The 26,507-nt window shown below is 39.6% G+C and overlaps 3 protein-coding genes across 8 annotated transcripts; all 3 read left to right on the plus strand.

Annotated features, from left to right (window-relative positions):
- Positions 1-19: 19 nt before the first annotated feature.
- LOC102234232 lies at positions 20-12,101 on the plus strand. Of its 2 annotated transcripts, none has more exons than XM_023334702.1 (14): positions 20-263; positions 947-1,334; positions 1,824-1,901; positions 2,449-2,514; positions 2,587-2,751; positions 2,825-3,131; positions 3,682-3,967; positions 4,075-4,308; positions 5,747-5,838; positions 5,940-6,044; positions 6,267-6,457; positions 6,548-6,712; positions 6,819-7,063; positions 8,975-12,101. In XM_023334702.1, exons 2-14 carry the CDS (start codon positions 1,087-1,089, stop codon positions 10,786-10,788), a joined length of 3,996 nt encoding a protein of 1,331 aa, XP_023190470.1. In that variant the 5' UTR covers positions 20-263; positions 947-1,086; the 3' UTR covers positions 10,789-12,101. The 2 variants fall into 2 exon arrangements, with proteins under 2 accessions (XP_023190470.1, XP_023190474.1); XM_023334706.1 differs by lacking the exon at positions 20-263 and adding an exon at positions 270-665.
- A 1,121-nt stretch (positions 12,102-13,222) lies between these two features.
- On the plus strand, positions 13,223-17,480 carry LOC111608770 (zinc finger protein OZF-like). Its single transcript, XM_023334733.1, has 2 exons — positions 13,223-13,474; positions 15,451-17,480. The coding sequence occupies exons 1-2, from the start codon at positions 13,432-13,434 to the stop codon at positions 17,124-17,126; spliced, it is 1,719 nt and encodes a 572-aa protein (XP_023190501.1). The 5' UTR covers positions 13,223-13,431; the 3' UTR covers positions 17,127-17,480.
- Positions 17,481-17,571: 91 nt separating this feature from the next.
- On the plus strand, positions 17,572-24,049 carry LOC111608778 (polymeric immunoglobulin receptor-like). 5 transcript variants are annotated; one of them, XM_023334784.1, is made up of 9 exons: positions 17,572-19,609; positions 20,172-20,507; positions 20,713-21,018; positions 21,256-21,324; positions 21,410-21,514; positions 21,877-21,978; positions 22,841-22,878; positions 22,966-23,115; positions 23,353-24,049. In XM_023334784.1, exons 1-9 carry the CDS (start codon positions 19,576-19,578, stop codon positions 23,512-23,514), a joined length of 1,302 nt encoding a protein of 433 aa, XP_023190552.1. In that variant the 5' UTR covers positions 17,572-19,575; the 3' UTR covers positions 23,515-24,049. The 5 variants fall into 5 exon arrangements, with proteins under 5 accessions (XP_023190552.1, XP_023190560.1, XP_023190564.1 ...); XM_023334792.1 differs by having other exon boundaries at positions 21,259-21,324; XM_023334796.1 differs by lacking the exon at positions 21,410-21,514.
- The last annotated feature ends 2,458 nt before the right edge of the window (positions 24,050-26,507 follow it).

Here is a 26,507-nt window from a genome sequence, read left to right on the forward strand (position 1 = left end):
TAGTCGCCAGTGCGCAGACGCCAAATTCTCTTTAGCATAACGGTTGTAGTTGAAGCCTCGTCCGTCGTGTTTTCTTTGGTTTTTGTTCATTTAATCGCATTAAAACCGAACCCCAGCTGTTCAGTAACAGTTAGATGAAGGTCCGGAGACAGAAACGCTACCAGAGATGTAGCGATAGGAGCTGAAACGGCGACTGGAGGTAGCAGAGCAAGAGGAACACAGAAACATGGATGCTGCTTTTAAGATTCAGATGGACAGATTAGGTTAGTATGTTTTACTTCATTATATCAGCTGTTTGGACGCCAGCTACAGTTTACAATTATCTTATGCAGAATTTATTAAATTATTCTTATTAATGTCGCAGAGCTACCAGCGCCTTGTTCTCCTTGTTCTCTGCTTGGTCCAGAGGATCTGGACCCCTAGCTGGTAAATGATTGTTTGATGGAGACGTAGACTCTGTTTAAGTTTTATTTTTTACTCAGTGGCTACCGTTTAACCGTTTAACCGTTTAACCGTGAAATATGAAACGCACCAGCTCCACGCTAATGGTGCGTTCCAGTTCTACTTGGAGCGGGAAAATCAAAAATCACTTTCTCCACTGGGAATGTGGGAGCAACTACGACTTCGTGTTTCAACATGGCTGCTCCTGACGTCACTAGTGACGAGTATGACATCACTACTCTCTGTATATTTTTCCTTTTTGTCTTTATTGATGCTATGCCTGGTTCTGAGTTTCTGTTTAGCTGAGACAGCTTTGGGAACAACAGTTGATCTATTGCTGTTAATAACTTAAAGCTGCAGTAGGCAACTTTAATAAAAATTAATTTTTTAGGTAATTTGTTAAAACTGTCAAAATTTGCTGACAGTAGAATATGAGACAGATGATCTATTAAAAAAAGAATCAAGCTCCCTTTGCTCATCCCAGTGATCTTGCTGCTATTTGCAGAAATACACCACTAGTAAGAGCCAGGAGGGGTGTCTCTGCAGTGTCAATCACGCTCCTGTACATGCTGCCCAGCAACCTTTCCCCGCTCAGCGTTTACCGTCACTCAAGCTCAAGACTGCTGGTGTGCTGCAGCTGTGCTAATGGCAGAGAGGGAAACTAACGTTGCAGGAAAACTGCCAATTCCTCGAGTGGCGGCACCTGCTCAAAAAACAAGGAGAGGCAGGCGGAAGAAGTCCAAAGATGAAAAGCAAGCTCAAAAGAAAGAACTGGACCGAGCCCGGAATAAAACCAGGATAAACATCGGAGCGGCTTTTCTGAGGTGGAGGGAGCTCCTCTACCTGAAACGCTTCAGATCCGATGCAGAGTTAGCCACGTTTCTGCTAGACAAGTAAGTATCTCTGCTGGATTTATTTTTACATTTATTTTACATTATCTCCAGTCTCTTTTCACTCTGTAGCTTGTTGCTAAGTCTAAGTTAGCTTGTTAGCTAGTAGCATGGCAGTAATGTTAGCGATCACTGCCAACTCTTTCACACTCAGTATATATTTTATTGTTTTATTTAGTTGTCCCAACATATTTTTTGAATCAGACTGATGTCAGTAGTGAAATTAATTTGTGTATATTATTGTGATATAATGAAGTATTTACAAAAAGTACATAAAATATGAGAGAACTGATTACAACATTAGCACCTAGCCTGTTTGTTGGCTGTTTGTAATCTAAATGTTTAGTGTTTTGTGAGTTTTTTTTCTTCTGATGAATGTGCTCATGTTTGACATAATACTCTACTGTCTGTAGATCATCTCTCTATAAGGTGAAGGTTGTCTATAGCTTCCAAACAGGCCTGACAGATTTTGTACGGTTTGGTTTATTGTAGATGTGAAGTTGGAGCTTTGACTTCCGTCAGCCATCAGGCCGCCCTGTCCAGTTCTGTCGGCAGCTCATCATCAGATCGGTGAGAAAATATTAGGAGCTCATATTGCCAAATTCACTATGATGGGTCAGCCTGAGCGGTAGTCATGGCGACAGATTACAATGTATGTCTTATTTTAGAATTATAAAAGTGAATTGAAAATCAGAGCCAATCATTTAAAGAAGATTTTAATGTGTGAAGAAAAATCTGTTATGGTTTAACCTCAAGTATTTTATTTTCTACAGAGATCAGGACCTGAAATTCACTTCAGGGTTGTGAATTATTTAGTTAAATCTGGCAAATCTAGATTTTATAATCTTACTTCCTGCATACAATTACAGAGATATATAATAATGTTTGCATTGGCGCCGTAGACTACCATTAAAAACAAATAATGAGCAAAGTTGTGGATATTTCTTTGTAAATTTAGATGTTCAGAATTTGCTCTGCATTGAGGGGGAAGGAATTAAATGTAGGTAATGTTAGAAGACGAAGCACAGAATTTCTTCAAGTTACTAAAGGTAAAGAGACAAAACTCAGGCAGATAAGATTATATGTCACTTTTATTTCTACATGTTCTTGCTGTTAGCATTTCATCGCTGGACACTCATGATGACATCAATGAAAGTGACTTCAATCACATTCAGAACTCTGTGTAAGTAGCATTTATACATATTTAACCTGAAATGTGACGTTTTGGTATCAGATTAATATTTTTGGTTCATAGCATCGACTGGGCTGGGGACTGGACCCGGCCTCTGCAGGACGACGCTGGAGACGTTTCAGCTTCAGAGGAAGGGAGTAGCATGGAGGAAGGCAGTTACCATGACGACACTGATGATGATGATGATGATGAGGAGGAGGAGGATTACATCCCCCCTTTATGCGTTCGGTAAGTTCCTAACTAAAAATAATCTTTCATGAGAATAATTTTCCTTTCTCATTGCTTTTTTGTATTCAATCAGCACTGTTGGTGCCGGTGAACAGAAGTTATGTCTGGATGCTCTTCCGGCCGTCGGCATGGAGGACACAGTTCATGACACTCTGGTCACAGAGTCAGCCGAGTCCCAACCAGTCCAGAGCGAGGATGACATCACTAATCATCCGGCAGCCATCACCTATCATGTCTGTCTGGTGCAACTCGCTCAGTATCTGCTGCTGCCCATCCCAGTGTGTACGGCTAAAGACCCGGTGACACTGGTGGAGTGTCAGGCAACTGGACCATTCCAAGTCCAGATCAAGTCCAGAGGAACAGCTGTCATCATGCAGTGGGTATGTTCATTTACTACTCCAGTGTTTCCCCTAGGGGGCGCCAAGCCAATGAGAGCGCCTGCCGCACCGAGAAGATCACAGCCTGTAGGAATTGCAGGCTCACAGTTAATATAATTGACTTTGTCAGCCTAAGCACAGCACACTATCCAGGTGTGAGCTTTCTCCATCTGTACGCAGTCGCTCGCCTACTGGTAGCGCTCTCTCAAACTCAGTCTAGAGCCGTGCTTTACGATGACGCGCCAGGCCACACCGCTAGCTCGGCTAGTCCTGGGCCTGGAGGTTCAGTGTCCTGCAACTCTTAGATGTCTCCCTGGTCCAACACACCTGAATCCAACAGCTGAATCACCTCCTGCGTGCAGTCAGAGTCCTGCTAATGACCTCATTGTTTGACTCAGGTGTGTTGAAGTAAAGATGCATCTAAAAGTTGCAGAGACCGGCCCTCCAGGCCTGGAGTTGCCCACCTCTGTCCTAGAGGAAACGCTGCTCTCTGTTGTATCATTGTTGTGATGGTTAGAAAGTAAAGCTAAATATTTTTAAACCTGTTTTCCAGATGTGTTCTAACAATCACTGTGTGTGGGAGTGGAATTCCCAGCCCACTTTCAAAGACGGGATGCAAGCTGGCGACTTCCTTTTGGCCTCAAATATCATCCTGTCTGGCAACAACTATGCCAAAGTTGCATTGCTTTTCAAGTTTATGAAGATGGGAATAGTGGATTGGTCAACCTTCTTGAAAATACAGGACACATACTGTGTTGGAACCATCAAGGACTTTTGGGACAGCAGCAGAGCTGAGGTCGTTTCCAGGCTGAAATCAAAGGAAAATGTTGTTGTACTTGGTGAGTCTAATGGTCAATTTTAAAACCTCGGGCAATGTTCACATGCAACTCTGTTTCTCCTGCTTTGATGAGAAATCTTTTTCTTGTGCATTTGGTACTTTTTAAAGCTGATGGTCATATGGACAGTCTTGGGTCGTCTGCTCAGTTCTGTACCTACACCATCATGGAGAATGAAACCAAAGAAATCCTATCAATAGTCAACATTGACAAGGGGGAGACACAGAGGCGTTCTGTGATGATGGAGAGGGAAGGCTTCATCAGGAGCTTTGACCAAATCCACCAGGAGGTTAAACTCACTGAAGTTTGCACAGATTCACAGTCACAGATATCCGCTCTATTCGGTAAGTCCAGACCACAACCCGCTATGTTTTTCACACGCTTTGAACATTGCCATGGTGCAACGGATTTTGAAAGGCTGGACTGCTGCGTGAAGAACAGGACAGCACAAACTACAGAGTGAGACGAATGTTTGGAGCCCCCCTCATGACCGGTTAATGTGTCGGCTATAAACCTAGTTTTATATTAAAACCCTGTAGTTTAAATCCTACAGCTTCATATTGTAGGATTTTACAGTGTAAAGCCCTACAGTTTTATACTGTAAGGGTTTAGGGAAGATTGTGGACGGCGTTTCTACAGAAGATCTATGGATCTATGGCACCGTTAGAAGGCCGGGGCGTCGAAGGAGGGGGGCCGGGGAGAGAGGGGGGGTCAAAGGAGAAATGGGGGGGGGGGTAGCGTACTGTTGAGTGCTGGGGCGGGGAGGTGGACGGACAGACAGCGTATTGCAAGAAGGAGGTCTGACTGTACGCTAACCCCCCCTGCCTCCCCAGATAAGCTGTTTTATTTCTATAATTATTAGTGATGTCACTATCAGTAATAATGTGTCTACCTGAGGATTCCTCGGCTCATTATCTTTCATTAGAGCCTCGTTGATGATTGTATGTTGAAGCACTGAGGAGTTACAGTCATCTGTACATCCTCTAAAATAAAACATGTCCAAAATGACATTTCTTTTTGTGATATCTTGATCAGTCTTGAGATCCACAAGCAGAATATTTTATTCTACAGATTTATTGTATTTTCCAGTCCATACATTCAACACTCAATGTACATTTACAACAAATAAAAATGAAAAATCTGGGTGAAGCAAAATTTTTCAATTTCTTTTGTGTTACAAACATAATAGCTACAAACTACTTACAGTTAAAGTATTTTTGACTGAAAAATAGAAAATTCAGCTTGTCATCTTCATAAAGAGACCAAGTTTTTTCATGTACTTCATATTGTTCTAGAAAGGCAGCTGATTTAATTTAGGTTTACCTTTTCAGGTGTTTTTGGTGATTTAGGGGTTGCGAGTTAAGGGGTTCAGGAAGTAATTCTGACACTGAAGAAGATTTAAGTGGTTTTGGTGCACAGGAGGAAAATAAAGGTGGTGATTAATGACTTTTATAGGCTGATGTATTTATTTATTAAGCAGCTATGTTATAGACACTGCTTTGAAAAAGCATTTATGGTACATATTTATGTATGTTACAGTGACATATTCCATTAGAAGTAAAAAAAAAAAGTCTGTAAATATCTCATGATGTGGCTCATAGACAAGCGTGGCCAGTATTCATACCATTTTATTTTTTTCTTTTCAAAACTCATGGGTTTATCTCATATTCGTTGCGCTCACTAGTCTGGAAATTACGGTAATAAATGCTTGACCTCGTAGGATTTCATCTATCAATGCAACAGTATTCCTAATTTCATTTCTGTTATACTGTTATTTGATAGACCCAGTCAAAGGAAAGTATAAGGACAGCGGCGTGCTGCACACTCTAGACATGTGGCATGGTTCCAAAAACTTGGCCAAGAAGATGCATGCAGTAAGCTTTCTTGTGATTAAAATTAAGAAATCAAAAATGACAAACTTGTATATTTTTCTCCAATATTTCATTTTGTTATTTCTGTATTTGTGTTTATTAAGGCAGGGCAGCAAAAGGGTTGTTCCATCCTGCTGCACTGGATCAAAGACATCTGCAATTATTTCTGGTTCTGCTGCAAGATGACTGAAAACTATGATACCTTTTATGTGAGTCGCACCCAAACATCCTGGATGTAATTTTTCTAGCACTTCAGCATTGAGTTGTTGTTGCTATGTGGGGTAAATAAAACCAGTTTAGAGGTTGGTATTCATTACTGCACATTGATAACTGTAATAGCAAGAGTGAAACATTGTGGGAAAAATGCAGCCACTATACCAATTGTATATATTTGATAAATGTAAGTTTAAACTGTTTATTTTGTAATGTAGGAGATGTGGGCTGGCCTTCTTAACCATGTAACAGGAGAACACGAGTGGCCCCTGGACGCCGGTCAGCGTCCGTCTGGGGAACGCAGAGACAAGGCGTGGATAGAAAACGGGTCCGTGGCCCATCGGGCTTTATCGGAAATTATTCTGAATCAACGCTGGCTTAAGGAAGTACACAAGTACTTGCACTTCAGGTATGAATATGTTTAATTATTCTGTGTTTCTACATATATTGCGCTTGAGAAAAAGCTTATATGATCTGATAGGTCTCATTGAAATTTTAGGTCAACGGCTGAGCTGGAATCTTTCCATAACCACATCCTGATGTATGCCAGCAAACGCTTCAGTTTCAGCCGTCCGGTCTATGAAGCCCGGATCTTCCTGGCTGGCCTGGATTACAACCACCATGTTCACAGAGCGCCCAAGAGAAAACCCGACGGCTCCGCAGAGTATGTAGTATTTTTATTTATAATTTGTTACTAGACCTTATCAAGAAAGACTCTGGATATAAATATTTTCATTTGTTTTTATTGTTTGTCTAACATCTAATTTCAGATATCGGAAACTGTATAACAGGAAATCCAGAAAGTGGTGTTTGTATGCTATAAAGGAGGAAAAGGATTACCGCTACATCCCTCAGATTCAGAGGGCCATTGTAGGGAAGCGGGTGGCATCAGGGCGAGGTTTCCCTCGTCTTACTGCCACCACACAGAATGACGCTCGTCAGTACGGCGTGCTGTTCGTTGCACCAGCTTCCAGCACACAGCAGCCATTAAAGTCACAAGCCAGCAGGGGCCAGAGTAAGAAGCAGATGTTTGTGTCACTGTTTATAATTTCAACTAATTACATGGATTTTAGCGCATTAAAAATTTTAGCGCAATTTATCGCATGTCTTTTTTGTTGTGTAGAGTCAGAACTATGTATTCTCGTTTCTGGTACGGCCGTAATTCTGACGCACAAGCGACATTCGCAAACAGCGCTGGACTTCAGTCATTTGTCTCGGCTCTCTGGGGGTTAATTTCTGCTTCATAAACATGTAGCAGCTCACACTAATTTCAGCATCTGCATTTCTAAAGAAGCTCCATAAATGATCAGAGAAACTCTGGAAAGATGAACAGATAGAAAAACACTTTGCTCCAATGTGATGGTTGAAGAACAGACTAAAAACTATGAATATCTTTGTTGTTGAGCTCATATATTGATGTAATAACTGAGCACCAAATAGTTTTTAAATTAAAAATGTTGTTTATTTTGTTAATATGATTGTTTATTAAAATCCAATCATTTTGATTAATTTCAGACCCTTAAATTAACTTGATTAAAAATTGTAATTGAGTATCAAACCATCACAGCGGAATAATTTCTGAATCAAAAATCAGACATATCAAATTTTTGTGGACCTTGAAGGTGTGTGTGAAAACGAACATCTCAGAACAACATGACTGAGGGTCAACACTTCGACATCGATCACGTTGTTCCTTTCAGTCCACAGTTTTCTCCTAAACTCTCCACGTCGTTTTTAATGTTCTGTCTGATACGATTAGCCTCGTCCTTCTACATTTGCCTCAGTCTCTCTTAATCGCAGCTGTGACTAACAAAATATACTCTACCCACGCGTCGCTATAAAATCTTTGCTTTAACATAGAAAGTACTCCTGCACCAGCTTCTGTTCCATCTTCTCAAAACCAGAGGGGTCATGGCCAAAGGCGTAAATCCATCTCATTACTGGGGAACCAAAAACAGGAACATTTCTTAAGAGACATTTTGGGGGGTCAGCAAAGTTACAGTGAAATGTAAAGTAAAATGTGGTTTAAAAGTTTTTAAACCACATTCAAGCTGCAGGACCAAAAATTACTAGTAATGCACATTAAACATGTTTTATTCTTAGTAAGCAAATTATTGAGAAATAAAACTGAAATTCAAATGTTGCTTTTATTTGAGTTTTGTTCAGTTTGACTGATCTAATCTCTGCTTCACCTTTACAAACATTTAAGGTTCTAAATAAAAAAGCTTTAATGAGTAACTGATCTTAATAAAATTCCTCATAAACATTGATTTATTGAAATGGCTCATAATACAAGTTATGGACTATTTAAATATTAACTTGTTAAAACAGTGTAGCAGTTCTGCTAATAAGGCAGCTTATCATGATTCAGTCAAAGTAATAAAATAACGAACTGCAGTCTGATCTTTATTGTTAATGTGTTTCTTCTTATTGAGCAGTGAAAGTAAATAAAATATTTACATGTCTTTTGCTGTAAGTATTTACTTACTGGAGGTTTTTTTTTATTTGTGCTGCAGAGCCACAGCTAACAGCTAGCAGCTAACAGCTAGCAGCTAGCTCCTCCCTCCAGCGGTTCTAACGGAGCCGGTGCCGTTCAGCTGCTGTTGCTCCTCCTACACTTTGGACTGAACCATTGTTCTAATAATGGAGGAGGGACCTGAAAATTTATTCTTATTTTTGTCTGAGATAAATGGCAGATTTATTTCGTTTATTGTTTCTTTTGCCTTTTCACATTGATATTATTTAAATGCAAACATTTCTTCAATTATTTTTTGGGGGGGACAATTCTAGACTTTTCCAAGATTGGGGGGTCCGTTCCCCCGACCCGCTGGATTTACGCCTGTGGTCATGGCTACACTAATTAAGTTGTAATAAATTGAAATGTTGACGAGTTGCAGTTGTCTATAATGAACATGATGTGTTTCAGTGTTGATCGCAGATGTTCCGCAGATTGTGGTTGCTCTAGAAGAGGACGTTGAAGAGCCAAGTCCTGCTGTGGACCAGCAGAAACCAGAAGCTCCCCGCATCAAGGAGGAACCAGATGATGAATCTCAGTTCTCACAGCTTCATCAGAAACAAGCAGAAGGCCGGTGTCTTCCGGCCAGCAGCTCGGATGACAAGATGGAGACCGAGGAAGAGGAATCCAGCAGGAACCCAGATCTACATTCTTGTCGGGACGCTCGTGAAGAGAAGAATCCAGGTGTGGACCATCAGGATCCAAAGCTGCTTCACATCAAGCAGGAAGAGGAAGAACCTTGGACTGGCCTGGAGGGAGAGCACCTCAGTGAGAAGCAGGCCGATCCATTTCCACTAAATGTCGTTCTTGTGAAAAGTGAGCATGAAGAGAAACCTCTGTTCTCACACCTTCATCAGTCAGAAGATGAAGATCTTCCAACCATCAGCTCAGCTGACCAGATGAAAGCAGAAAATGAAGAAGAGGATGGTGGAGCAGCAAAGTCCAGCAGGAACCCAGATCAACACGCTGACGGAGACACGTCCAGCTCTTCAGAGACAGAGGTCAGTGAGGATGAAGAGGAGGAGGATGATGATAGTGACTATGATTTTGATGATGATGATGGTGACAGTGATGATGAAGGTAGCCATCCTGACTCCCAGCATCAGCGCATGTCAGACTCTGGATCTGGAACTGAGGACAGTGAGACTGACTGGAAGGAGGGCAGAGGTCAGGAGTCAGGAGAAAACGCCGCCAGTTCATTGAGGTGCTCCGAGTGCGGTAAACAGTTTGTTAACGAGCGCTCTCTGCTGAGACACATGACCCATCATTCAACAGGAAGAGCTTCACGCCGGGCAGTTAAAAGTAAAAATACTAAAGGGAAGAAAAATGTCAAAACACTAAGTCCAGGGAAAGTCCAGAGTGATGTCAAATTATTCACCTGTGATGAGTGTGGTAAAAGTTTCAGTTGGAAAAATCATCTAAGCAGACACAAGAGAATCCACACAGGAGAGAAACCTTTTGGCTGCGATGTTTGTGGACAAAGATTCAACCAAAATTCTAATTTAAACAAGCACATGAGAATCCACACGGGAGGAAAACCCTTCGGTTGTGATGTTTGTGGACAAAGATTTAACCTGAAATCATACTTGCACATACATATGAGGATTCATACAGGAGAGAAACCGTTTGGTTGTGATGTTTGTGGACAAAGATTTAACCAAAAATCCAACTTAAACAAGCATGCCAAAATCCACTCTGGAGGGAAACCGTTTGGTTGTGATTTCTGTGGACAAAGATTCAACCTGAAGTCATATTTAAGCAAACATGTAAGAATCCATACAGGAGAGAAACCATATAGATGTAGTGTTTGTGATCAGAGATTCAACCTAAAGTCACATTTAAACTTGCACAAGCTAACCCACACAGGAGAGAAACCATTCGCTTGTGACATTTGTGGACAACGTTTAATACAAAAGTCTGCTTTAAAGAAACACATGAAGATCCACTGTGAGGTAAAATCATTTGACTGCGATGTGTGTGGACGGCGATTCAACCAGAAGTCGGCTTTAAAAAGACACTTGAGGATCCACACAGGTGACAAACCTTTTGGTTGTGACGTTTGTGGGCAAAGGTTTAACCAGAAGGCACATTTAAACAAACACATGACCCTCCACACAGGAGCCAAACTGTTTGGCTGTGATGTCTGTGGACTAAGATTTAACCTGAAGTCACATTTAATCAAACACAGTAATGTCCACAAGGATGGAGAAAGTGTTCAGATTTAAATGTTCACAGCTGTTAAAGTAAAGCTTTAAAGTTCAGCCATTTTATTTTTGAACCATGATTCTTTAAACTATACAATGCAACAGGTTGCTAAGAACATGTGGGATATTACAGTACACATCTTTTCTCTATTAGCTTACAGCAATAGACTTTATAAACTCTACATGCCTGCTGCTGTCTAATCAAAGGTTTCTTCACAAGAATGCCAGTGTTTTTGTTTCAATCTGTTTCTATGAAATTGCCATGTAAATATAAAAAAATGTTTTTTGAGCATTGTGAATTTCTTAAACTTTTATATTTGTTGTGTTGTGACGGACAAAGATGTTTTTGTCAGATGTTTGCAAGGTAATTGAGTTAATGTCCTTCATGTCTTTCTCTCTGCTTTTAGTAAAAGTGTTTGTTTTTTCAAAGCTGCTTTTTTCTTGTGTCTGGAGAAACTTCTGTGTGCCTCATGGTCTGGACACAAACTGCATGGATGGTTATAACTGTCACAAACTGAGGACTTCATGCGGCGTGATTATCCACTGAATATGAAAATGTATTTTGTATCATGTAAGAATATTTTAAAGAATTTCCTTCATTGGACTCTTGTGCAACTTGTTAAAATTTGTTTATACTATAAAAACAAGACTTAATTTTCATTGCCTGACATTGAATCAAAGTAAACATTTTCTCTTCTGGGTCAAGCAGGATGATCAGAGCTTTTTATATTTGCCAAGTTTCAGAATAATAAATGATTTGGAAGATTTTAATCTCCTCACTCTGAGCTGTAGAATTATTATTACTGGGAAATGATTTTCTAACATTAAAACCCTTTGCTTTAAATGTGTTTATTTTATCACAATATGACCACAACTGATGATAAATCTCCTCCCGTCTCTGTCAACCTATAAAGGAAGTTTATTTAAGCTGCTCTTTATCTGGGATCTTTAATGTTGGACGGTTTGACTTTGTAGAGAAGTCCATGTTCTGTTCAGAAGTGGAGATCAGATTTTGATACCTGTAGTGATTTTTCCAAATTTACTGATGTTAATACTAATAAATGTATTTATGTTTTCATAATAAACACATTCTATTTTCTCACTGCAGCCGAACGCTTCAAAGGAGTTAATCTGTTCCTTTCATCATTTTCTTTTTAATAAAAAGTGTTATAAGCATCTGACCCCTTTCCAGTGAGAGAAGATGTGTTGCTGTAAAGCTACAGATATCTGCAGGTGAGAAACTGAAGGGAACAGGAAGTGTTTGAGGGAGGAGCATCTTTAATTATTTAATTATGAAACAGAAGAGAGGCCAGCAGAACGTCAGAGCTCCACCATGACCGTTCGTCTAACTTTGTTCTGCTGCTTCTTCCTCTGTGAGTACTTTTAAATTCTTTGATTCGGTCTTTAAACCATCAAACAAACCTGTCTAACCTCATATATCTCTCACCTGTTTCCAGGTATTTAACCTTCTGGCTTTTCTTTGTTCCTGGCTGGATTCTCTGTTCTGCTTTGTCCCGTTCAGTTCAGTATTAATTATTATATGAAGCCCATTTAAGTTTTGTCACATTTCAACTTTCCTGACAGTTTCCAGTTTTTCTCTGAGGAAGGATCATACACTTTTGTTTTGGACCCATGAGAACAGAACCTTCAGAGTTCTGGATGGACATAAAACTGGAATCTGGAATAAAGTTCAGGCGCAGAATGACTTATTTCTTAAACTGACCTCTGCAGTCAGTGAAAGTAAAGATTCTTAATTTCAGATATTGTTAAATATATTCTGTTCTTGTTAGAGTTTCTATCGCAGTGCTTGAACTGCAACTTTTAAAACTCTTAAAAACAAGTTATTTTTATTACTTGACCTTCTGTCTTTAGTTTGGTAATAAGTTAGTAGATTAACATCTGTGTTGCATGTTAAACCAGGCTGATTTACGTCGAGTTTCCATGGTAACGATGATGATCTAACCAGAATGATTCAGTAGTTTCTGCAGTGAAACATGTTGAGTTCAGACTGCAGAACCTCACAGGAAGTTCTGCTATTAACCAATGATCTGCTCTGCAGGTCAATAACAGCAGAGCTGAAGTCTTCAGGGTTCCTGAGGAAACGTTAGTGACACAGAAAGGATGGAGCATGGAGGCTTTCTGCAGGAGAAACGTTCTTGTTCAAACACAAGGACGCTCAGTCGGGTCGACACAGAGTTGGATATTAATTTTGTTAAGCCAAAAATAACAGATCCTTTATTTTTGTAGCATTTCAAATCAGTATTAATAAAATATTTTTGCAGCAAAATAAATTAAAAACGTCTAAAATCATATTTTCATGGTGAGTTACTTTTCTACCAGTTAAAGCTGCAATACTTTTGATTACTAATGTTGTGTACATAGCTCACATTTTCCCTACTAATATGGCGGACACAATAACTCGTAGCTGTAGGCGGGACTTCCGGGTTTTGGCTCCTTTGATGTGTGTTGGGGCCTCTCTCCTCCTAGTGCGCAGACTCCAGCCGCGGTGACCGGAGGCTTTTCTTCTGGTTTTGGTCGTCAGGCGGGTTCAGATTGAACTGTAACGGTTTACCGGTCGGTCTGGAGACCGAAACGCCACCGGAAATGTAGAGACAGCAGCTCAAACAGCGACTGGAAGCAGCAGAAGAGGAGAAACGCAGAAACATGGATTCTGCGTTTAGCTCTGGCGTTCAGATGGAAACATCAGGTCGGTGGCTTTTCCTTTCACATCCACTTTGGACTTTAGTTCTAGTTTAGCAGGAATGTTTAGGAAGATGACGGGTTTACCTGAATGAGAACTAGTGAAGCTGCTGTCTGTATTTGAGGCTTGTTACGGTGTGTCAGATCTACTGGTGGCCAGTTTATCTGGTGACCTTCGCTGCGCAAGGCGGATGTTTTTAAATGAGTAGGGGGCTGCGTCGATCCCTGATCAAAATGCCACGAAGTTAGAGAATGGTTTAAAAATGAGCCCTTTTTAAAATATGTGCCACAGACATGGTTATTATTCGTGTGCGACATCCTGTACTTTGGCCAGTTTCATAAGAAGTAAAACAAATAAAAAAATGGCCACAATCATCTAAAAACAAACAGGAAAGATTATGAATAAGCTAAAATTCACACCTTCCTTTGTTGCTACTTCTTACAAAAAAACAAAACAACCGGCAACAGCAAAACATTTTATGAAAATCTTTTAACTTAAATCACATTGTTGTTCAGTTTTCAATGCAGCAAACATCCAACACGCTCCTGCGCATTAAGGACTTTTTAAATCATACAGTTAACATTTTTCAGGACAAAGTGTTAATTTATAATTTATTTGAACCTTGGGTGAATTAATATATTTTCTCTGCAGCGCGTATTTGGCTTCATTGATTTTAAACTGGACATTTAGAGACAGGATCTCATTATACATAATTGCATTGGCTTTAAAATGACCAAATAATTAAATGCAAGTGATTTGAACTGTTTGGTCGATTCAGAAAGCAATATATCATATGTGGATTCTCTTTTATTAAAGGAAAAATTCTGTTTTCAAGTAAGACAATAAGTTTTATATAGAATACATAATATTCTACTATATATTTAAAAATAATCGATCAAAATTTTTACATGAATTAAAGTTCTGCTTTAAAAGGCCGTTTAGTCTAGGGCTTGGGCTTTGTACTGGAAACTCATTGAGACTTAACTGTTAAATCTCAAATTATCTCACAATGTTTTCTATGCACAGATAATATTTTTGGTTGTGATATTTCAATGTGAAATTACCATCTTACAATAAACTTTAAAACTCTATACAATTTTATTAACTCTTTATATTTAACATCTTTTATATACAGGCAGTCTCACTGAGGTCCTGTTCTCTGAATAGACCTCCACTGACCAGTTAAATTTGTCATTTTTATGCTATTTTACAAAATGCTATAGAATAAAATTTACATTGTTGGAAAGATGAGATGTTTTACAAACAAAATTCTGTTTGATTGTTTAGATTTTTCTGAATTATCGATGATTTGATAGTTTTCAGAAGAAAAATGTATTGTCATTGGAAATCATGGCACTAATTAAAATAAAGATGAAGAAAACCGAATAAGAAGAAAGTCTTGGCTTTTCTGCTTTTCAACTGTTTGCATAAACTTTTGAGATTTATTTTATAAGCCTAATGCTGTAATAGTTTGCTTACCAAACTCATTTACAGTGAGTGGAATGTGATGGATCCTCAACATCTCTGATTGTTACTATCAATGGATGGTTTAACCTTCAACTTCAGGTGAAACAGAGACTGGAGCAGAAGGAGGAAACTATATTTAAAAAATCTCAGGCTATTATTCTGAAAAACAAATAAGGAAGGGAAAACAAGTTTGTAGGTTGGATTCACAGCTCCGTTAAAAGTTCATGGTCAAGAGGAAAATCCAAAATCAACCTAAAATTATCCCAAACATCTGCAGCCGGTCCAGGTTCTTGTTCCTGGTTCTGGTCAGAACTCTGGTAGATTATTTCTTTATAGCTCAGAACTTCCTTCATTTTTCCAGTTTACTGATTTCTTCATTAATCAACAAGTGATTTATCTCAGCATCGTTACCTGATTATGTTAATCAGATTCTTCCACTAATTCTGTTTTACCTTCTTAGAAATGTTAAACTCTCATTGTTCACAATGTGTTTGTTGTGTTTCTGTGTTTTCTAGGTGTTCAGGAGAGGCTGGCGGTTAAAGAAGAAGCTAATGAAGAGCAGAGTTCTGGTGGAGACCAGCAGGACGCAGAGCGTCTTCACATCAAGGAGGAAGAGGAGGAAGTCTGGAGCAGCCCAGAGGATGAAGAGCTCAGTGTGAAGGAGGAGACCAATCCTACCAGGTTTCCACTCACTGTGGTTCTTATGAAGAGTGAGGATGATGAAGATAAACCTCTGTTCTCACAGCTTCATCAGCCAGAAGTTGAAGATCTTCCAACCAGCAGCTCAGCTGACCAGATGAAAGCAGAAAGTGATGAAGAGGACGGAGGAGGAGCAGAGTCCAGCAGGAACCCAGAGCTACACACTGACGGAGACACTTCCAGCTCTTCAGAGACGGAGGTCAGTGGGGATGAAGAGGAGGAGGATGATGATGTGAACCATCCTGGTTCTCATCTGAAACACCTACCAGACTCCGGCTCTGAAACTGAGGACAGTGAGAACGACTGGAAGGAAACTAGAGCTGCCGAGTCAGGAGGAAACGCCGCCAACAAGTCACTGAGCTGCTCCAAGTGCAGTCAACAGTTTGGTAACAAGCGCTCCCTACAGAGACACAGTTCAAGAAAAAACTGTTCGACTAAAAACGTCGACTCAGCGAATGTCCAAACTGATTTAAAAGGTTTTATCTGTGATGACTGTGGGAAAGGTTTTAGCCTGAAAAACTCTTTAAACCGACACCTGAGAATTCACACAGGAGAGAAACCATTCAGCTGTGACGTCTGTGGACAAAAATTTAACCAGAAGTCTCACCTAAAAATTCACAGGAGAATTCACACCGGAGAGAAACCGTTCAGCTGTAGTGCGTGTGAAGTTAGATTTAACCAAAAATCAAGCTTAAATCTGCACATGAGGAACCACTCAGAGGAGAAACCATTTCACTGTGATGATTGTGAGCAAAGATTTAACAAAAAGTCAGATTTAAACAAACACAAGAGAGTCCACATGGAAGAAAAACCCTTTGGTTGTGATGTTTGTGGGAAAAGATTCAGTCGAAAGGCAGATTTAAACATGCACACACGAGTCCACACTGGAGACAAACCGTTTTCTTGTGATGTCTGTGGACAGACATTCAGTCTTAAGGCTAATTTAAAGAAGCACATGAGGATTCACACAGGAGATAAACCATTTGGTTGTCTTTTCTGTGAGCAACGATTCAACAGAAGGTCACATTTAAACATACACATCAGAATCCACACTGGAGAAAAACCATTTGTTTGTGATGTTTGTGGTCAAAGATTTAGTGATAAGTCAGCTGTAAACAAACACATGAGAATTCATACAGGAGACAAACCTTTCGGCTGTGATGTTTGTGGGAAAGGATTCAACCAAAAGTCGAGTTTAAACAAGCACATCCGGATCCACACTGGGGACAAACCGTTTGGTTGTGAGATTTGTGGACAAAGTTTTAATCAAAAGTCAACTTTAAACATCCACCAGAGGATACACACTGGAGACAAACCTTTTGATTGTCACGTTTGTGGACAAAGATTTAACCACAAATCAAATTTAAACAAACACAAGAGGATCCACACAGGAGAAAAACCCTACGGCTGTCATATCTGTGGGAAAAGATTTTACCAAAAGCCTCATTTAAACAGACACATGCGGGTCCACATAGGAGAGGATATAGTTTAAATACATAAGTTAAAGGTTCATTCCAGTGAGGAGTCCACAGGAAATCTTCCTCTTCCTCTCCTGGAACCGATAATACCTTGGGGACGTAATAAACTGGGACCTAATGTCTTTTGGATTCGCTGAGTTCTGGAGTGTTGCTGCTTCTTGGTGATTTATCTGATGATTCAGGTCAACACCCACCGCCGCAGCAAACTTCAGAAATCCATTAGAAACCAGGAAGTCTCCCCAAAACAGCATTCATATCCAATTGTTTCTAAACGTTTATGGTTTAAAACACAAGGGAAGCGTTTGGATATAACTGTACTGATCCCAAGCATTAAAGTCTTTATTTTAAAGAATAAACAATCAATCTTCTGCTCTTCTCCGTTTCATCTGCCCTGCTGGCTTCCTGGTTTACTTTTCTATTGACAAATTTATTGGCACCTCTCTTCTTAGTGACCAAAAAACCCCACAATGGTCACTGAAATAACTTGAAACTGTCAAAAGCAATAATAAAAATGTACTTAAAATGAAGCTTTGAAAATCAAACATTGCTTTTGATTTTTTGGTTCAAGCTAATAATTTAAAAACCACACTATTGAAACAGGCCTGGACACAAATGATGGTACCTGGAACTTAATATTTTGTTGCTCAACCTGTTAATTCAGTCAGATCATTTTAACATTTGTTTCTCTGATTTGATGTTTTTAAGTTTTTTTAACCTCCATCCATCCAATGACAGATAAACTAGAGAATAAGTGGAAGTTGGCCTAGAAGATTCACACACACTTTGTTTATGAAAAATCTGTTCTTTATGTTAAAAGTTAAATATTTTATGCAAAATAAGTTTTTTTATGCAGTGCCATCAGCTTAAGTTTAAAAATAAATACATGACATGAATAAGTTTAGTTGTTTGGCATGTTTATGTAGTAATAAGCCTAGATTATTGTAAAACTCTGAGGAGTTCCCGTTTTGTGGTTCTGCGACTGTCTGGTTGTCTTTGCATCACACCAGAACTGGTCGGTGTGTCGGCCCTGACATCAGACGGTCAGTTCAGTTCTTCTCCCACAGCAGTCAAGACGGTCAAATCATAATCTGTTCAAGTCTGCACAAATACCAAACGTAACGACAAAAGATAAAACCAATAGATGTTCTGAAACGTGTTAAAGTTGATGAACTTCTTCTTTATGGTCATATCTTATCATGATCCGTTTCATTGCTCACTCTTTCAGTCTCACTCAGGTTCCCCTTTTCACTCACACCATCTTGAGTCACATCCTGACCCCAACCTTACTGATTAAGACATTAGAAACATTTCCAACAGAATAATTACCAATTATTACTACTGACACAATTATCAAAACTATAACTTCTAATGTTTAGATACAGAACAAAACGGATTAAAGCAAAACTAAAAGACAAAACACACAAGAACAACCTCATTAATTGTCGATGCACAGAACCGCAGTTTCTATTAAATGTAGCAGAGTTTTCCAGAACAGTCTGAACAACACAGATCAGGCCTCTGGTTCTAAAGCCGATACGCATCTATCTGACGTACTGAGCTGAGTCCGTACGACCCGGTCGCATTCATCCGACCTGAACATTGATCCTCAACATTCAACAAATGCATCCTGATTCGTGCAAACGGAAAGAAAAACGACAACCAGGGCGGACTGTAACAAGGATTAAGTTAATTTGCTGCCTGCAGTCGGACAGCAACTTCAAAATCCTAAGATATGCTGCATCCTTAGCATCCATGTTTACTTCACACTGAGCACTTCTTCTTCTTCTACTTCTTTATTTTATGTCGGTTGGCAAAACACTGAGCATGCTCTTGTGTAACGTTCCTGCGCCCTGTACTGTGCATTCAGATCACATCCAGGTCGCATATATTTGGAAACAACTCAAAAACAAATTGGATTTTATAAAAAATCACAATTGAGCATTAAAACCTGCAGTGTGAACGTAACCACAGTTCTTCTTATTTATCTTTTGTTTTTACTTAATAGTTTAGTTGAACTTTACTAGCCTAGTTAGAGTTTATTTACAAAAGTATTTCAACTGGAAGTTAAGGGTTGTTATTTTTAAAAAATAAATTATTGTATTTTGAAGATAAGTTGTTTATTCAATACTTTTGTGCAGCAAAATGACATAAAACACTAAAAACACAAATTTAAACCTTTAACTGTGTGACAAACATTTTAGTTTTATACGTTTTGTATCAGATCCTATTTATTTATCTCATCTATCTGCAGCTTTAAATCAAATGTTTTGGAAACATTATAATGTTTAGGTGTGAAATAATTTGTAAATGAGCATTAAGACACAGTGATGCTGTCAGGCTGCTTAGTTATAAATAAATGAGGCTGCAGCTGAAAGCAGAAGCAGGAAACATTTTCATTAGAACAGGAACAACGTTAAAGAAGTTAAACTTGATAAAAGAAAGAAGAACCGTTGGAGTCTCAACATGATCATCGCCTGGTTCTGCCTCGTCTGCCTCTGTGAGTCACTTTCTTTATTCTTTGTACATTGAAACATTTTATCAGTAATTTATTATTCTGTTCATGTAAACAGAAACTTTAACATGCAGCTGAGGGTTTGGTCGGCTTTGAAACGGGAAGCTGAAGTAAAGTTTTAAAATAACCAGAGTAAAACTGAAGCTGACTGGCTTCATATTCATGTTTTATGACTTATCAGTTTTTACACATTTTTATTCTTCCTTCAGTATCAAACTGAGGGAATTAAAGAGAATGTTTAAAGTACTGAGATTGTTTGGTTGCTGAGATGTTTCTGCTTCCTGAACACTAAAGCTGGAACATTTAAGATTTTAATCTAATTTTGATCATTTTCCACATTTTCAGTCGGATCGTTTCAGAACTTCTTAGTTTTAATGTTTTGATGCTTGAGGGCTGAAGGTGAAATTCATCAGGAGTTTATTACAGATATGTGAAGTTTTGCTCTCGGTTGGACCCGGTCCATGAGTGTAACTGAATCAGAACAAGCTGTGGTCTCACTGCAGAACCAGCAGGAAGTCCTGACATTAACTGTTGGTCTGTTCTGCAGCTCTGCACATCACCAACAGCAGAACCGCTGATCCTGTGACGCGTTTTTATGGAGTTCCTGGAGGAGAAATCAACATTGAATGTTCCTTTCCTTCATCTGGAGAATGGAAGATCTTCTGCAGGAAAAACTGTAAAAAAAAAAACATTCTCATTGAAACACGTAAAACATCAGATGAAAATGGACGATACAGGATTGAATCTGATGGGAACAATCAATATGATTTTGTTGTGAGCATCTCGGCGCTGACCCAGTCCGACTCAGGATGGTACCGATGTGGATTGAGGACATTTTCATCCAGATATTCATACCAGGACTTTGAACTGGTTGTTGCTGAAGGTGAGTCTGAAAGCTGCTACAGACGTTAACGATCCCGTCTGATTGAATCCAGTCACTAATGACTGAGTGAACAGTTCATCACCTCATAGTTTTAATTCTACATTTCATTCATGGTTGAACTGGGCAGCTCCCAGTATGAAACTGGGATTAATGTGATCAGATTATTATGATGGGGTCAGAAACTAACAGATGATTATTTTAACAGCTGTGTTGGATGGAAACGACGTTCCTGACCTTTTTAAAGAAGCTGGCAGCTCAGTGACAGTCGCCTGTTCCTTTAAAGACTCTGGGAGAAAACGACGGTTCTGCAGAGGAAAATGTGAAAAAGTTCTTGTTGAGACTGATGGAGTCAGAGCTAAAAGAGGCAGATACAGCATTGAAACCTCAGGAGAAGTTCTGTATGTGAGCATCTCAGCGCTGACCCAGTCTGACTCAGGATGGTACCGATGTTACCTGGACATGGCGTTTGGCCGAGATCCATACAGAGACTTTTATCTCAAAGTTACAGACGGTGAGTTTTCATTAAATAAAAATTAAATCTTCAATCTAAAATAAATATGTAACAATGCTTGTGTTAAAAACATTCTACCTTATAACTTGAAGGTATATTATGAAACCTGCTTTTATTTTAATGTAAATTATGACACTGTTGATTGATTATTTCCAGCAACGGATGTGTTTTTCTCAGCTCAGCTCATTTTAAATTCATTCTTTTTCATTTGGAGCTAAACTTTTTTCCAATTCCCAGCAGTCAAACTGACAACAACAACAGCAACAACCAGGAGTTTCAGCTCCAGTTCAGCAAATTTCACTTCTAGTGAGTCTCCACAGAAGGAAATATTCGCCGCCTCACTGTAGTCTGTAGTCTTTCCTTCCAGTCTGACTTGTTTGAAATGTTTCAGCAACAACCAGGAGTTTCAGCTCCAGTTCATCAAGTTTCACATCTTCAGGTTCCTCTGCACCCACCGACCGTTCAGCTCTGAGTGATGGCAATAAATCATCTCCAGGTCCAACCACTCTACCTGCTGGACATGCAGAGTTTTTACTCTGTTACCACAGAAATGCTCAGTTTGATGCTAATTTGTGTTTTTAGGATTTGTTTGTTTGGATCCCCAGCAGCCATTGCCATAACAATGGCTTCTCCTCCTGGGGTCCACATCATTAAAACATTAATTACAAAAACACAAACATATTAGAAACATAACACAGAATTCATAAATACACAATTATCACACTTTATATAATAAAAATAATGAAGTTATATTAGGAACATTAAACAGTTTCGGATGTGTGAGATGAATATTTGTCTCCTGGGCTGTGAAACCCACAACATTAACACTAATAACCCGACATAACTTCCTGTTTTCAGACGTTCTGATGATTGTGGGTCTGGCTCTGGCCTTCATCATCATCATCTTAACTGTGGCTCTGCTGGTTTTCTGCAGAAACCGATCACAGAAGCATGGCAAAGGTAGGAAACGGAATAAACACTCAGATACCTGGTTACCATGGTAACCTGCAACATTTAAGGCTCTAGTGTCCCTTATGTGAAAGCAGGCTGACAGGAAAGGGGGAAGTTTTTTTTTTCAATATTTCAGTCTAATTTAAGTATGACAGGTATTGTAGGTTGACTGGTTCTTACTGGGATCTTAAAGTTTGAGCGTTCAGGAGCTGAAGCTGCAGGTCAGACAGGACTGATGTTGGTGGAAGGTGTTGGAGATGTTCTGGTGTTTAGTCTGGTAGATCTTTGTTGAGAAGGCAGGAAGAGGACGCACACGCAGGATTCCCAGGTGTGGGCAGGTGGAAAAAGAGAGTCTGCAGTTGGAATGAAAGCTCTGACTCAGAAAGAGGAGAAGATTCAGAGATCAGCTCACCTGAACACTCAACACCTTTCAGACGGGATTCTGGTGACTCTCCACCTTCTGATGAGCCCAGCATGCAGCAGATCTGAGGTCAGTCTGCAGGATGTGACCAGAACAACCAGAGTTGGAGTTCAGGTTGAGGTGATTTGGTTGCTGGATGATTCCTCAGCAAGATCTTTTAGACACATCTCAGTGAGAGGAGACCTCAGTGAAAACCCAGGACTCACCTGGAGATCATGTCGCTCAGCTTTCTACAAAAGCATTTCAGTTCCCCCAAGTTGAGGAGGAGGGACAATCTGGTGAGCAAGAGGAGGTCCAGGTTGGTGCATCTGTTTCAGTCCAGCCCAGTTTCAGCTGGTCGAAGACAGATCAAGGACTGTTGAGGTTCAGTTAGTTACTCCTCTTTAGAAAGAACCTGTGCAGAAGGTGGTTATGGAAGCAGGTTTCTGAATCTTCTGGTCTGTTTTTCAGATCCTGCTGTGAAAACAAAGAAAACTCCTGCTGTTGAGGTGAGTTTCAGGAGCTTCACAGTTCAGCAGAAATGCTGTAAAACTGTCAGAAATAAAGATGCATCAATTTCCCTTTTTCTCCTGAAGACTAACAGAGTTTATGAAGAAGTCAGAGGAGATGAGATGAAATCTGTTCCAGTGGAAATCTCCACAGTTTACAGCTACGCCTCCTACAGTAAACCAGCTGCAGCTGATGGCGTCTACAGCCTGGCGACGGCAGCTCTTCCTCTGGACAAGGTAAGCTGAACTTTGACCTGAAAACTTACAAAAACTCACATTCATTCATTCATTCATTCATTCATTCATTCATGACAAAAACAATAAATGTAAAAGATGATTGAATGGTATGGAGATGATCTGAGTGCCTTGGTGTCCAAAACCCGCTTTGTGTTTTTCAGATCCAGTTTAATGATCAGGAATCTCTTGTTGCTCTGACCAGCAGCTCATCTTGACCACTTGCTTTTCTTTCTTCAGGCTGAAGATGATTTGACTAGACCAACCTACGCCCAGGTGAGCTTCTCCAGCAGAAGCTCGGACTATCCGCTGAGACCTTCAGACGACGTGGTTTACTCTGTTCCTCGGGTTGCTGTTGGCAGCCATGTTGCAGAAGAGTCTCTGTACTCCAATACGGCGTAACTTCAGGAGCGCAGAGAGAAACCGGCTTTAGTCTGGTCCAAGCTGAAACGGGCAGATTATCCACTTTAACTTCTTTTTATCCATTTATTATTGTTATTTGTTATTATATTGAATTTAAATGTAACCTTTGATCTTTCAAGTCGACTTTCTTTCTGATTCATTCAGATCAAAACAACTTCTGGTTTTGTCAGAGATCGTCTTTGCCTGATGGGCGGATGATCAAGTCTCTGCTCTGTAAAAATGTCTGTTATTTTTCTGGTTTTGTTACAAACTTCTGGTTAATAAATTATTTCCACAGTTACCAACCTGCCTCTTGTCATATTTTAAAGGTTCTTTTTGACTCTATTAATAAACAGAAAACTGCTTCAGGGCCGAACATAAATGGTGTAACTCTAAGACTGCGTAGCCATCGCATGCAAATAAAAACATGAACAATGCTCCAGCTTCATTTGCAACAGTTGACAGTTAATAGGGTTCAGAAGTTAATCAGACTGTAATAAGTGCAGTGCACTGCATGCTCTGCTCTGATCAGGTCTGTCAGTCACACATCTCAGAAGATTTGCACTTGATTCACCCGGCGGCTACAACAAGATGAACTGGAAGCAATAAAATCGTAGTTAAATTGGCAGCATTGGGTGTTTTCCAGGCACATGGTGCCATTTTTTTTTTACCCCTCCAGGGGGTATTTTGTGGCTCTAGTGTCCCTTATATGACAGCAGGCTGACAGGAAACGGGGGAAGACATGCGGCAAATATCGTCGGGTCCAGGAGTCGAACCCGCGACGGCCGGGTCGAGGACTCAAGGCCTCCAAATACGGGTCGCGCTAACCACTACGCCAACACGGCACATCCCAACATGGTGCCATTTTATAGCACAATCAAGTAACTATGTTACCTTGAATTGTTACAAAAATGCCATAAATATTAAATATAACTAAACATTTTTCGACTTTGTAATTTAACATCTTGAAATTGTTCCTCTGTCTCTGTAAAATCTCCTGCTGCAGGAGAAGCCTGGCCTGAGGCAACAGGAGGAGCTTTGGTTGGTTCCTCTTCATCATTACTTGGTTCTGCTTCGTCTTCCTCTGAGAGCCTCTCTTCTTTTTATTCTTTTCCCATTAAACTGACTCGTTTTCAGCTCTGGGTGGCTCAGTGGTTCGATTCTCAGTCCGGGATTATTTCCACTTTGACCTCTACCCAATAATCTGTTAATTTATTGTTCAATAAGGACCATTAGAGCAAAAATATCTTTAAAAATAAACTGGTATCAGCTATTTCTGAATCGAATCATGTGAACAGAAACTGTCACTGAAGTTTCTAACATTCAGTTGAGCGTTTAGACGCCTTCACCTCAACTTCCTGTTTTAGGGTTTCTACCTTAAAATAACCTTTACTTTTAATTTTGAGTTTTCTGCTTTCAAAGCTTTTTATTTTCCTTTAGTCTAAAACATCAAAACTTTCTGGTGGTCAAAATGTAACAGTTAAAGTTTGATTGTTAAAATCAAACAAGCTGCAACATTTAAGGGTCAAAACTAAAAGCTGTGATTTCACCTCACAGGAAGTCCTGATATTAACTGTTGGTCAGATGTTTATGTCCTGTCCACTTGTTACATATGTAGAGCTAAACTTAGGGTCATTTATGTTCAGATTTTAGGAAGAGCCTGTGCAGAAGTTGATGTTCTGAAAGCAGGTTTCTGAATCTTCTGGTCTGTTTTTCTTGCTGTTGAGGTGAGTGTGAAGAAATTCAAATGTTCTAAAACTGTCTGAAGTGCAGAGAAATGAATTTCCTTTTTTCTGGAAGACTATGAGTTTATGAAATCTGTTCCTGTGAGAATCTCCACGGTTTGCAGCGACGCCTCCAGCAGCAGCTGATGGTTCTGCAACCTACTGAAACGCATCATATGCTTTCTAAATATAAGTTGGTATCTGTAGTTAATGACAACTTCCTAAAATAAGGTGTCTTTAAAAACTGTAAAGAGAAAATATTACCAGAGAAAAGGTTTTCTAATAAATTAACCATATTATATTAACTAGAATCAAAATGCTCTTTGATCCATATCAGCTGTTATTTTCCAGTTTGCATGAATTGCTGCATTCTCTGGGGTTGTTTGCATGTCATGTATTCACCAAGCACCTGGATTTTTCCTGGATTTTATTAGATTTTGTTAAATGTAAGAAAAAATAATTCATTTTAATGTTCAGTTGCTGAAAACTACAAAAAGCATCAGGTTTGTCAAAAGATTCAAACATGGTAAAAACAGTTTTTTGTGTTTTTTATGTGCACAAATGTGAACAAACCAGTTTGCACATTGTGTTCCTTCACAAAGCCCTCTGTGGGAGAGGCTGGTGATGAAGCAGTTTGTGACGTTTTCGGACTGTTGTTTGTTCTTATGCACTAAACAGTAACTCCTGTTTTATCCACACTTAGCTGGGGCTTTACAAGAACTCTCTTCCAACAAGCTCTTTATCCTCCGTCCTCTTGATTTGCTATTCAAAAAACTGATTATAATAATTCCAACAAGTCCAAAGACCACAGCCTGGTAGCATACTAAACCACTACCCACTATATCCCTCCAGTACCACTGTATCCTTAAATAATTTAAAAGGATAATTATAAAGAATCTTTATTTTATTTTATTTTTACATGAATCGTGTCTATGATAGTCTTTGTGCTTAGTCCACACAGCTCTGTACTCTGTCAAAGTTGGAGGCTGGAACATACAAGAGTGCCCACTACTGGTAAAAAGTTGCATGCCCACAATGTGAAAACAACAAAAGAGTTCAAACTAGCTGAGATGTCTAACAAAAAATAGCAGGACGATATTTCAGTAGCTCAGTATGTCCCAGTGGCCACAGGAAGGATCCTGCTGACAGCGCCAAGATTCTGGTGCAAATTAGTGTTAAATAACCAATCTCAAGTGAACAAATTGTCAATTTTGTATAAAGGGAGAGACAATCATAATGACATAATGCACACAAGCTCTGAGCTGTCTG

Source organism: Xiphophorus maculatus, chromosome 1, assembly GCF_002775205.1.
Source record: "Xiphophorus maculatus strain JP 163 A chromosome 1, X_maculatus-5.0-male, whole genome shotgun sequence".
NCBI classification, from domain to species: Eukaryota; Metazoa; Chordata; class Actinopteri; order Cyprinodontiformes; family Poeciliidae; genus Xiphophorus; species Xiphophorus maculatus.

Bases quoted from the DNA above. Each gene is read 5' to 3' on its own strand.
- LOC102234232 (XM_023334702.1), top strand. From the start codon at position 1,087: ATGGCAGAGAGGGAAACTAACGTTGCAGGAAAACTGCCAATTCCTCGA. The intron at 2,752-2,824 runs GTAAGTTCCTAA...GTATTCAATCAG, and splicing joins ATCCCCCCTTTATGCGTTCG to CACTGTTGGTGCCGGTGAAC. The intron at 5,839-5,939 runs GTAAGCTTTCTT...GTGTTTATTAAG, and splicing joins TGGCCAAGAAGATGCATGCA to GCAGGGCAGCAAAAGGGTTG.
- LOC111608770 (XM_023334733.1), top strand. From the start codon at position 13,432: ATGGATTCTGCGTTTAGCTCTGGCGTTCAGATGGAAACATCAG. The intron at 13,475-15,450 runs GTCGGTGGCTTT...TGTGTTTTCTAG, and splicing joins CGTTCAGATGGAAACATCAG to GTGTTCAGGAGAGGCTGGCG.
- LOC111608778 (XM_023334784.1), top strand. From the start codon at position 19,576: ATGATCATCGCCTGGTTCTGCCTCGTCTGCCTCT. The intron at 21,515-21,876 runs GTCCAACCACTC...TCCTGTTTTCAG, and splicing joins TGGCAATAAATCATCTCCAG to ACGTTCTGATGATTGTGGGT. The intron at 23,116-23,352 runs GTAAGCTGAACT...TTCTTTCTTCAG, and splicing joins CAGCTCTTCCTCTGGACAAG to GCTGAAGATGATTTGACTAG.